At 40.1% G+C, this 13460-nt stretch overlaps 1 protein-coding gene across 1 annotated transcript in view; it reads right to left on the minus strand.

The window, feature by feature from the left end:
* LOC137532687 (NACHT, LRR and PYD domains-containing protein 6-like) overlaps positions 1 to 13460 on the minus strand; it is a 91608-nt gene that overhangs the window by 35036 nt on the left and 43112 nt on the right. The window contains exons 5-6 of the mRNA XM_068253502.1: positions 12785 to 12850; positions 5325 to 7068 (exon numbers count right to left, since the gene is read on the minus strand). Coding sequence (XP_068109603.1) covers positions 5325 to 7068; positions 12785 to 12850 — 1810 coding nt within the window. The remainder of the gene's footprint in view (positions 1 to 5324; positions 7069 to 12784; positions 12851 to 13460) is intronic.

Below are 13460 nucleotides of genomic sequence, written 5' to 3' on the forward strand. Positions count from 1 at the left end.
TGAAAAAGTAGAAGGATAAAAGGGACGCAGGACCTGGGGAGAGAAGAGACTACATGTCAAAATAAATGATTACTCCTGCTCCAAAACCTCCCTGCATTGCTGCACACATAGTCAGAATTCCCGAGCTCTGTGTATTATCCTCCTTGGTGTGTGATGAGACAGTGCTATCTCCTGAACATACAAGCTTCAGTTTAGTGCCAGGGTTGTAGAGAAACCTGGTTCACCATGTGCATGCTGGGCAATATGTGACTTGGGTTCTAGACAAAATTTCTGATCCAGTAAGGTAAACATTTTAAGATAATTATCAGCTCCACTTTACAACTCAAGCTGAGCTGAACAGTCTTGCTGGTCTCCTCTCTACCCCTGGACTGTAAATCTTAAACAGAAAGCGATAAGGTTTTTTTTCCCCTAGATAAATGTATGGCAACCCCTTCTATTTCTATGAAATCTCTCATTTTTCAGAGAGAAAACATTCACATGTATACACAAGTCACTAAAACAGGCATTTCCTCCTGCAAAAAAGTGATCGGTAGTCAGGGTGTTGGACAGAATGCTATTGAGTGGCTGCGGGTGAGGGGAGTGACAACCTATGGCGCTGAAAAGTACAAATCTGGCCCTGGTAACCATCATGAAACACGCTCTGACCATTGAACCTTTAATATCCACAGTGCGTGCACTCCCACTTTATTCAATCTGTATACAATAGTTTGCTGATTTACTCTGTACTCACCAAGGAAAATATAGCTAAAGTAGGCATACTGGCTGCCTGAACTGAGCTTGCTGCTGCAATTACCTGGAAATAAGGCATGGAATGGGGCGCTAGTCTACTTTAGGGGACCCACCGCAAATCCCCATAGACACTTTCAGCTGGGCTGCAAAACGGAACAAATGGCTTCCGTTTGCTTGATGAAACCCCCACAAGCCTTATATCCCCGGGTAGCTACGCATGTCCTCTAACGAATTTTGCGGGTTTCGGTAAAAAAAAAAGTTTGAACTGACTGTGTAGGAGCCTCGGAACGACCGCAATTTCGGGTCCGTCGGCCATCTTGGTTTTGCTCTGCAGGTCGTTTCTTCCTCCTCATTGGAGGGATTGTTAGGTGGGGGCGTGCCAGCTAACAAACCCTCCAATGAGGAGGAAGAAAGAGACCTGCACAGCAGAATTAAGATGGCCGACGGAACCGAGATTTAGGCCGTTCGGTGGCTCCTACACGGCCAATTTAAACTTTCTGTTACCGAAAACCTCCCAATTCGTTACAGGGCATGCTTACCTATCCATGGGTATATGGCTTGTGGGGGTTTCAACAAGCAAACGGAAGCCATTTGTTCCGTTTTGCAGCCCAGCTGAAAGTGTCTATGGGGATTTGCGGTGGGTCCCCTAAAGTAGACTAGCGCCTGGAATGGACACCGCACCTCCGAAGAGGCCGATCCCCGGCTGCAGAGTGTGGAATATCGCTCATATAAGCTGTTTGCCAGCTTTTCAAGGTTTGCACAGCTAGCGTTTGAAATAAACTTGAGGTCCATGTGTAATTAGGGTCAGTCCACACTATGCCTGTCCACCTGGTGTAGTAGCATATTCGTATAATACAAATACACTTTACTACTCTGGAGGTCTGTTTAATGCAGACCTGAACTCTGAACTTCCTCTCTAAAAGATAAGCAACAACATACTATCCTTTAAAGAAAAACATTTCTTTTTAACAGCTGATACAAATCCTGCAATAAACCTGCAGCGTGTCTACTTCCTGCTTTCATGAAAGCAGACATGTTGTTAACATCCTGTGTTTACCAATTAGCTGCTCAGCTGTCACAGCTGCAATATCAAATTACACTTGTGATCAGTCACAGATGAGGAAGATTTAGAGAGGCTAAATTATCTAAATACATACAATGTGCATGTATCTAAGCTTTCCCACTGTCCTGTGCAAAAGTTCAGGTCCACTTTAAAGTACACCTGAATGAGAGGAGTATGGAGGCTACCATATTTATTTCCTTCAAATCAATGCATATTGACGGGCTGTCCTACTGAGGCTCTTCCTCCAATAGCTTTTCTTATAATCAGCCATGCAGATCAGATGTTTCTGCCTGAAGTCTGACTGGTTTAGCTGCATGTTTGTTTCAAATAGGTGATTCAGACACTACTGATTCATGAAAGATCAGCAGGTCTGCCAATCAACTGGTATTGTTTAAAATGAAATACATATGGCAGCCTTCATATGCTTCTCAGTTTAGATGTACTTTAAATGTCTGCCACACTCCTATCAGTTGAATGGTGATGCATCCGCTGTGGACTTTGTGAATGTGCCCAGAGGAAAACATGAGTCCACTCAGCATGCTAGTCTACTGCTATCCAACCTGGGAAATGGTCTGACAGAGGACCTAGAATCAACTGGCCCTTAAAATGATCCTGTGTCAAACGTGACAGAAGGAATGGCTTCATTCTACCCTACCTACAGTGCTTGCTTTTAAAAACAAGTGTGCAGGTTGCTGTACCTGATTATTCTGTTGTCATTACTACCTACAGTAGCTTAGGAGTTTGACCAGAGAAGGCAATATAGCCACATACCCAGCAACCCACCTGCAAATACACCAGGCTGAGCAGGCTCTATTCTGAAGCAGAGGCTGAATTATAATAATGGGCTTGGGAGGCACAGGCATGGCAATGCTCCTCAAGCCCAGAGATGGAGCTTTCTGGGTTGTTTAAAGTGATCCATAAGTGAAAATATACAGATGAGATAAACAACGGAATACATAATATATATATATATATATAAATATATATATATATATATATATACACATATATATATATATATATATATATATATATATATATATATATATATATATATATATATGGATCTTCTCAAAAAATTAGCATATTGTGATAAAGTTCATTATTTTCTGTAATGTACTGATAAACATTAGACTTTCATATATTTTAGATTCAAATACACACAACTGAAGTAGTTGAAAGCCTTTTATTGTTTTAATATTGATGATTTTGGCATACAGCTCATGAAAACCCAAATTTCCTATCTCAAAAACTTAGCATATTTCATCCGACCAATAAAAGAAAAAAAGTCAACCTTCAAATAATTATGTTCAGTTATGCACTCAATACTTGGTCGGGAATCCTTTTGCAGAAATGACTGCTTCAATGTGGCTTGGCATGGAGACAATCAGCCTGTGGCACTGCTCAGGTGTTATAAAGGCCCAGGATGCTTCGATAGCGGCCTTAAGCTCATCCAGAGTGTTGGGTCTTGCGTCTCTCAACTTTCTCTTCACAATATCCCACAGATTCTCTATGGGGTTCAGGTCAGGAGAGTTGGCAGGCCAATTGAGCACAGTAATACCATGGTCAGTAAACCATTTACCAGTGGTTTTGGCACTGTGAGCAGGTGCCAGGTCGTGCTGAAAAATGAAATCTTCATCTCCATAAAGCTTTTCAGCAGATGGAAGCATGAACCCACTTTTGAATCAGAAACTGCGGCCGAAGCGCCTGACCTGGGCTACAGAGAAGCAGCACTGGACTGTTGCTCAGTGGTCCAAAGCACTTTTTTCGGATGAAAGCAACTTTTACATGTCATTCGGAAGTCAAGGTGCCAGAGTCTGGAGGAAGACTGGGGAGAGGGAAATGCCAAAGTGCCTGAAGTCCAGTGTCAAGTACCCACAGTCAGTGATGGTCTGGAGTGCCATGCCAGCTGCTGGTGTTTGTCCACTGTGTTTTATCAAGGGCAGGGTCAATGCAGCTAGCTATCAGGAGATTTTGGAGCACTTCATGCTTCCATCTGCTGAAAAGCTTTATGGAGATGAAGATTTCATTTTTCAGCATGACCTGGCACCTGCTCACAGTGCCAAAACCACTGGTAAATGGTTTACTGACCATGGTATTACTGTGCTCAATTGGCCTGCCCACTTTCCTGACCTGAACCCCATAGAGAATCTGTGGGATATTGTGAAGAGAAAGTTGAGAGACGCAAGACCCAACACTCTGGATGAGCTTAAGGCCGCTATCGAAGCATCCTGGGCCTCCATAACACCTGAGCAGTGCCACAGGCTGATTGCCTCCATGCCAAGCTGCATTGAAGCAGTCATTTCTGCAAAAGGATTCCCGACCAAGTATTGAGTGCATAACTGAACATAGTTATTTGAAGATTGACTTTTTTTGTTTTAAAAACACTTTTCTTTTATTGGTCGGATGAAATATGCTAATTTTTTGAGATAGGAAATTTGGGTTTTCATGAGCTGTATGCCAAAATCATGAATATTAAAACAATAAAAGGCTTGAACTACATCAGTTGTGTGTATTTGAATCTAAAATATATGAAAGTCTGATGTTTATCAGTACATTACAGAAAATAATGAACTTTATCACAATATGCTAATTTTTTTAGAAGATCATATATATATATATATATATATATATATATATATATATATATATATATATATATATATATATATATATATATATATATATATATTGGTACCCCATATTCTTATTTTGGTTTTAAAGGTTAAAATGTGTGTTTAGACATCTAACTGTCTTCCTGCCATTTCTTGCTTAGTTTAATGTATGCTGGCATAGTCCAATTTACCGTAAGTTTTGTGATCTATTGTTACAGGTCAGGGAGGGTAACTGTGCAGCAAATACTCCAACCGGTAAATTGTCAGTACTGTAGGGCTGGTCCTGTACTTGTTAATCTCATCATCCTACAAGTCATTTCAGATAGGACCTATTCTTCTCAAAACAGCATGAGACAGGAGCTGTGAATGCTGGGACTAGTGGCATATGTAGATAAGAGAACTGATCTTCTTTATATTATTGGCAAAAGAGGCTCTCTGGAAGTTCTTTTAAAGTGAGACAAGCTTAAAGGGAACCCGAGGTGAGAGTGATATGGAGGCTGCCCTATTTATTTCCTTTTAAACAATACCAGTTTCCTGGCAGTCCTTCTGATCCTGTGTCTCTATTACGTTTAGCCATAGACCCTGAACAAGCATGCAGATCAGGTGTTTGTGACTCAGCTGACTCAGGTTTTGCTGGATTAGCCATATGCTTATTCCAGGGTTTTTAATTCGGACACTACTTATACTGCAAGATCAACAGGGCTGTCAGGCAACTGGCATTGTTTACAAGGAAATAAATATGGCAGCCTCCATATCACTCTAACCTTGGGTTCCCTTTAAGCTTGTCTCACTTTAAGAAATAACTTCCAGAGAGCCTCTTTTGCCAAGAATATATAATTAAATTGCATAATTCTTATATTTTACAAGAGTTATAATATTTTCTTTAAAAAAAATAGAACAATTACACATATAGGTACCTCAGTGTCTGTACAGTGTGTAAAGAAGGTGCAAGTCTCTCAATGGCATCACTTTGGATGTTACACTGATTCAAACTAAGTGCCTTTGTCTCTCTGCAGGATTCCAGTATAAAAGGCAACACAGTGCAATCAAGAGGCATCAGGTGGGTGAGGTAAAAGTCCAAACTTCTACCTGATCCCAGACACTGCAAAACAAAGTCTTTATTATTCATCTCAAAAAGTTTGAAATACAAGTTGAGGAGCATTCTCTTTTGTGATGCATCCCTACGAAAGCCTTTACATCTAAATAAATGTTCCTCGTCGGTTTTCCAAATCTGTGTTTTAGAAAAGGTCTGTTGGAGCCAGGCAACAACATCTTTGGCTGCAATGGAGGACAAATCACCCACATAAGGCTTTAAAATGGATCTAGTGGAAACATTTGAGAGACCGCAAAGGAAAGAAAGAAACATTTCACCACAGTTATCTTTGTAGGGTGTAACTTGTTCAAGTGACCTTTGTAATTTTTCAGCAGAATAATCAATATAATGGACCAAAGCAGCAAAAAACTCCTGGATGATGGGCTGTAGGAAGGAAAAGGATACTGTAAGAGAGCTCTTGGACTCTTCCAAAAAACTTGAAAAAAGTTTTGATGTGTTATCTATGTTATACAGGGACAAGGTTTGTTTTTCAAATCTAGTGATATGATTCTTGATGCCATGCTCTGCCATCCACCCAATGGATGTCAACAGATTTCGATTATCGTCTTTATTTAAACCATGTTTGCACAGATTGTTGACAATAAAAGTCACCAAGAGTTGCGTTAATGTTCTTGGCAATGAGGACATTGTTTGATGATAACCTGTTGAATCAGATTTGAAGCAAGTTGAGAGGGCGGTACAGATAAACCAGCAGTACGATGGAATACAACAGAAATTGTACAACACACCATTTTGCTTCACATGATCGAAAACTTTGTCTGATAAGACTTTGTTTCTGAAGAATCTTTTAAAGAACAGCTGTTTGTCTTTGTGTAAAAATCCAGTAACTTCCATTATTCTCTTGAAAACACTGATATCCATTACTCTTAACCTATGTGGCTGGCTTGTTAACAGCACAGAACATCCCTTAAGTAGACTCTGTCTCACCAGACTAACTACAATATTTCCAACACTTCCTGTCTCTGTAACATTCTTGCACAACTGGCTAGATTTAAAATCTATTTCATGAATGCTTTCATCTAAGCCATCAAATATAAAGAGCAACTTTTCTGGATCTTGTAGAATGCTTTCAAGTTGCTTCTCAAGATATGGATATTCTTGAAGGATCACAGACTCCAAGCTGATGTTTTGAAGCCTATTGAGGTCCTTAAATCTGAAGAAGAAAAGGAAAGCAAATCTCTGATAGAATTTGCCATTTGACCAATCACAAATAAACTTCTTCAGCAGCGTGGTCTTCCCTATTCCTGACACGCCACTCACAATCACAGCATGTGGCATAAATTTCAGTCGCTCGGCCCAGCGGAACAGCCTGTCAGGAGATACACATTCAAGGGTATTCCGACCAGTTTGCAAGTAATCACTATGTTTTATTGCTGCCTCTATGAGTTCATGTTGAGATCGACCACGAAAGGACTGGACGGAAGTAGCGAGCAAATCCATATGACGGTGGGAACTGTAGGAATGCTGTTTTTCTTCTGTAGATTCTAGTCTTTCACTCTCTTCCATAGTGTTGCTGAGGAGGTATTGTCTGTGCTGTTCCTGTATTTCTGCAAAAGAAAAGAAGAATCACAGGAAAAAATTAAAGACATTAAAACAATCAAATCAATTTACAAAAGTTCTCATAAATTACTTCTTTTTCCCCTAATTAGTAAAAAATAACCTTTCCAGCACAGCACATTTACAAGCAAAATAATCCCTCCAAGGATGTTGTTCCTGATTAACTTAATTTCAATATTACTTTTCTTACCTTAATTAAATATATGTTTCTTTGCTCTTTGGGAGCTTAAAAATTTAACATAAATAAGGTGAAAGCAGATGAAAACAGGTGAAAAAGCTTTGTGAATCATCCTTTACGTTTTCAAAGCTCAACAGTCCAGTTTGTTGCTTTCTTGTCCGGTTTTTCTCCCGTCCTTATGGGAATAATACCATGGCACTAGCTAGCAGAATCTGGAAAACATTCTTGGGACAACAACTTACAAAGAAACTATGCACCCCCAAAATTAACAAAAAATACAATTCTAAAGAACGTTTTAAATGGGAAGATAAGTATTCTCTTACTTTCCAAAAAGGCTATTTTACCAGTAGGATAGAATGAAACACTTTAGTACTACCAGACAAACACATTTTGTGTGTAGAAGCAACTGAAGTGATGCTTTTTTATCACCAGCAATGCAATTCCATTAAACAATATATTACTTTAAAGATTTACAGAAATATCTTTTAAAATCCTAAAACAAACTTCTCTTAAGCCGCATCTACACGCGTAGATGCGGCCGTGATGCTCCTTATCAATCGAGCCGCTGATGCGGTTCGATTGATAAGATCCGACAGGACGGATCTTGCTTCCGCCGATTCCCTGCTCGCTCCCCGCTAGGGGACAATGGCAGGGAATTGAGCGAAAGATAAGCGGCGCGGCGCGGGGACGAGCAGGAATCGAGCGGGTATTGATGCCGGCGGGGACGCGGCGGGTACGCGGAAGAGGCGATCCGGCGGCTAATCGAGCCGTCGGATCGCTACAACATCTCATAGTGTAGATGGGCCTTTATATATTTAAAAGAAAGTGACTTACAAAAAGACAATTAACGTATACCTCTAAATTTGGGGAAATTACATTTTGTTGCATTTCATTTATTTGTATGCACAACTTTTTTTTTTTTATTAATAAGTATCACTAACCTTAGGAGGTAAGTGAAAACATACTATCCCGTTTTAGGCCTCCTTCAGGAGGATGGTTGAACTAAGTGGTTGCCACGCAGTTCAGCGCTTGATCTGCGAATGCCTAAAGGCCGAACTTCAACGCAGCTGAATGGCAGCATTTTACAACTCACAACTACATGTCAGTGGCAACCGAAAACCACCCAATGACACTTCTAAGTGTGGCTGCTGCACTTACTGTAGATGTGCATGCTGGGAACAGTCACCACCCCCTGCCCATGCCAAGCACATGCTGTAACCAATTTATATAAATAGAGCGATTTTTAAACTACAGGTGCTCACTGATCTGCTGAAATAATCTGAGGACCTTCCAAATGATCTATAACATGATAACATTTATTGGAACACATGAATTATTGAAAAAACATATTAAACATATTAAAACCACATGAGATGGCTATCCCCACACGCTAGCACCCCTCACGCATACCAACAGGCATACTCCTGGCCAGGATAAAGTGGTGTAGATGTAGGTGTAACCAAGCAGGTCCATGGGAGCCACTGTCAAGTGCTTCCACCACCTGTCAGCAGCCCATTTGAAATATAGCATCTGGAATTTCTAAATATTATTTGGGGTGTCCCTTTCTTTTTAAGTTGTTTTCTAGAACTCCCAGAGGTGGGGACATTGGCAATATATCGATCTGTTAGACTGGGCCACAATCGTTTGAATTGTTAATTGGGCTACCTTGTTGTGGCACCTATTTTCATCTGATTTAATAATTATTGAATATGATGATCGATCCACCACAAAATCGCTGGATGTATGGCTACGTTTGATCCATAAACTTGATTGGACATGGACCTTTTCTTCATCTTTGTCATACTTTGTACTTAGGCATGCAGGTTTATTGTATAGAGATGTGTAATGTTGATGCATTACAAGTAAAAATAAAAAATACTTATAAGAATAATAAATTTGACACCAAAGAGGCATTAATATTCTTGCAAAGAAGCCAGGACAAATCATCTATATGACATGGTGCATCAGTTCAGAGGCGTAACTAGGGTTTTTAGCGCCCCCCTTGCACCTGCCCTTCAGCAGGACAAAGACTGTTTTTGCCACCCCTATCCTTGAGTAACTCTGCGGTGCACAAAAAGTGTGGCCATGCATGTGAATGTGGGCATCGTCATAGGTGGTGCCAAATGTACACAAAGTTAGCTGTGGTGTTGTCAAAAACCTTGGCGGTTCTTGCCTTTTTCATGATTGCTAACTCAGTAAAGGTCCAACCGTTAAAGCGTTGCTATCATATAAATCCGGCATAGTGGGGTCTGAACCCTCTATAACAGTAATTATAGATTGACGGTATACCTTGAAATGAATCAGAGCACTCAGTATATGATTTTATATAAAAATTGTATTTGCTTATCATACAGCATATATACAAAATATGAACAGTTCCAAGTAGTGTTTCCTTCTAACAGTATTCCATCTTATCAAGGCTTTATAGCCAAGCGATCATCAATCTTCTAAATACATAAAAAAAAAAGAATATAACAGTTGTGTTATGTAGAGTAAGATCAAAAGTAGTCTCATCTGTATCAATAGCTGCGTATCTAGTAGCTGTGTAAAACTTGTAGTCATCTTCTTAAAGAAATAGCATAAAAAATAGCTTCTAAAAAAACTTTTTGCTAACATCTTAATAAAACTTAATCCTGAAAAATGTATAAAGTAAATCACCAGAATATTAAGCATATTACCCCTTCTCTGTCATCTCTTCAGCATCTAGAACCACTTGTGGGAAGGTAGCTTCTGCCTCATGTGTCTTCTCAGGAGATTGTTGGGCTTCTGCAAACTATGAGCTTTCAGCCCCTACTTTTATAGGGATAGGAGGCAATATGGCTGCCTAATCTGGACTTTCCCTGAATCCCAGACTCTGATTGGCTAAAGCTTCCGTGCGTCAAACGCTATCTATGTTTTGAATACCTAAATCACAATATTATTGTTTATAAATTCTTAATTACCTTATCTTGTGGGAATTAACGTCATCTGACATTTTGACATTTGATTAAAAGGTCATATTTGACGCAGTTAATTAAAAATGGACGTCACCAGCCATCTTGTCTGCTGGTTTGCCCCAGACATTGAGACTAAACAATGTCATTCATGACGCATTTCTGATAAAGTGTTCACAGCTAATTAGGTTGGAATGTCTTGGTACTTCCCCAGACATGAGATTGGTCAGGTTGACACTGTACACAGACCTGTAAGAGCCCTCAGCAATTCAAGGCTTATTGAAGCCTTGAGGGCTTCTTATATACTCATTGAAATATAAAGCTTATTATATAAATTCTTCCTAAAACAATTAATCACATAAGAAATAATTGCATACTATATCTTAATAATATAAAATCCTTTTCTATATAAATATAATAACTTCAACCGGCAGAGGTCAGCCTTTCATAACAAATAACAAACAGTATTAATAATGTTGATTGTATAAGACTATGAAACCGCCAGGTGGCATTATTGAATCATCTTTAACTAATTGGGAAAACACCTTGTTTTGTTTTATCACTTTCATATTTTGACCTCTATAGCTGGGAAATTTTTATCTTCTCTTGCTGGCCTTGTAACAAGTACATGTCAACAACCCTCTAAAACTAAAACAATCTCACGAGAATGTCTTACTGTCTCATCATTGACAGGTAAAATACAGCTTTTAAAAGTATTAAATTATATTATATAGGGTTTAACAGTAACTATTTCTTTCTTTAGAAGGACTGTATTGATCATTAATATTTAGATTAATAATATCTGTGTGTAATAATTAAGAAAATGTGCATTTATAATTATTGCAGTAATGTTAATTTTAAACCAGCATTCTGTCTTACACATACTGCGCAGTCTAACCTTGGCATTAACAAAGAATGTTTTGGCTTTTTGTAACCAGTACGTCAACAATCTTCCAGCTTGCAAGTTAAAATAATCTTCTAAGCTTTACAGCCTGGAATATGCTCAGATGTCACATAGCAATATATTAAAGAAGCACTATAACTTTACAGTTCACATTGAAATTTTGCATAGAACATTAAAACTTAAACCATATACTTATGACCGCTTTTTCTGCATAAATAAAACCGCTAGAATTCTGACAGTGTAAGTCGGCCTACCATCAAAACATCTCCTTAAAAACATAAAATATACACACACATATCCACACAATACATGAAACAGGTAGCATATTGCATAAATAGCTGCAGTACTCACACAATGCTATCTGCAGTGTGTAGAACAGTTTACAGAGTACATAGTCATGTCACAAACTCACAATCTATACCCTACCATATTCATAGTCTAATGTCCTACCATATTATTATTATGATGTATTTAAATAGCACTGACACCATCTACAGCACTTTGTAGAGTACATAGTAATGTCACTGACTGTCCTCAGAGGAGGTCACAATGTAATCCACTACCATAGTCATTGTCTAATGTCCAAACATCTTCTTGTGCATTTATACTGTATAGCGCTGACATCTTTCACAGTGCTTTACAGAGTATATTGTTATGTTACTAACTGTTCCTCAGTGAAACCCACAATCCTACCGTAGACCAAGGAGGAGCAGGGGGGGGAGGGGATTGGAGGGTAAGAGTAAGAGGCAGTGACGGGGCAATTGACGGGGTAAGAGGCAGTGAAGGGGAAGGTAACTGGGGAAGAGGCAGTGACCGTGTATCTAACAGAGGAAAAAGCAGTGATGGGTCAGGTAGCAGGGGAAGAGGCAGTGATAAGGACAGTTGATAGGGCACAGGGCAAGCTATAGGAGACAGGTGACTGAGGCAGTTGATAAGAAGTGTGGCAGTTGTTAGGGAGACAGGCAGGCTATAGGAGATAGGCGGTGGAGCAGTTGATAGGGAGCTGATTGCAGTTGTTAGGATTAAGGGCAAGGTATAGGAGACAGGTGATGGGGCATTCGATACGTAGTGGGCCAGGTGATGGAACAGTTGTTAGGGCCAGCACACATGCATGCACATACCTGGAGGTGAAACTTTTGGAGCAGCTGATTGAAGGGCTGATGTCACACAAGGGCCAGGTACTCCAGGTCTCCTGGAAGGTCTCCAAATGGTAGTCATACGCACAGCAGCACCCGCACTGCTTGATCCCAGCCTAACTGGCCCCTTGTCATTCTTTTAATTTGGCTTGGCTCACAGCAGGATATCAGCAAAATGCACCATTTGAAATGTGTGTGTGTGTGTGTGTGTGGGGGGGGAGGGGGGCTCATTCATGTGTAGAAAATCCCTATAGCCACTAACCGCCCCCACAAACACATCTGACTTTCCTTGAGTTCCCGGCAGACGCCTTAACAGAGCACCACACATGGTGCAGCTGTGACATCACGAACATCACTACAAAGTAGAGGGAAAACGAAGGGAAAAAAAACACAGAGCCACGCTGAGCAACCCCCCCCCCCCCCCCACACACACACACACACACATTGCTGCGACCCGGGGACATATGGCTCATCTTGTCCTCCCCAAGCTACGCCTCTGCGCAGTTGTACTTTAATGCTTATACCACTCTTTTCACAACAGTTTTCAAAAAGTACCTTTCAGCCCTGCAGTCAGAGGGTGCCCATTGCGGTCCAATAAAATCGTTGGGATCAGATTATCACCTAAACCAATGAAGATAACAGATAAAAAGCAAAACATAATCAATAATTTATATGGCACCATCCATGCTATTTGCTAATGGGCATCTCCAGATGCAGACATACATCAAATACCATATATATTTTTTTAAGTCAAACCTTAAAGTGAGCCAGAGACAAAGCATCCTCATGTATTTTACCATATATATCAGTGGGAACATTAGATAAAACCCCTACAATGCATTCTGTTTCATTATTTACTGTTCAAATTGCTTCTTATCAGCCCAGATAAAATCCCCGACTGAGCATTCAGTCTGGCTTTGCTATAATGACTCAGCTATAATGATTCCTGAGCAGAGCCACAAGGGGGCAGGCTTGGGCTTGAAAAGACAGCACAGAAGACAGACTCAGCTATAATGATTCCTAAACAAACCAGACTGAATGCTCAGTCGGGGAATTTATCAGGACTGGTAAGAAGCAATCTGAATAGTAAGTAATGAAACAGAGAGCAGGGTAGGTGTTTTCTCTAATGTTCCCACTGATATATATGGTAAATACATGCGAGTGCTTCGTCTCTGGTTCCCTTTAAGTTGCCTACAGACAAAAGTTGTGAGGAGGCCATTCTGCCTTGGTT

This window comes from Hyperolius riggenbachi, chromosome 9 (assembly GCF_040937935.1).
Source record: "Hyperolius riggenbachi isolate aHypRig1 chromosome 9, aHypRig1.pri, whole genome shotgun sequence".
Lineage (NCBI taxonomy): Eukaryota > Metazoa > Chordata > Amphibia > Anura > Hyperoliidae > Hyperolius > Hyperolius riggenbachi.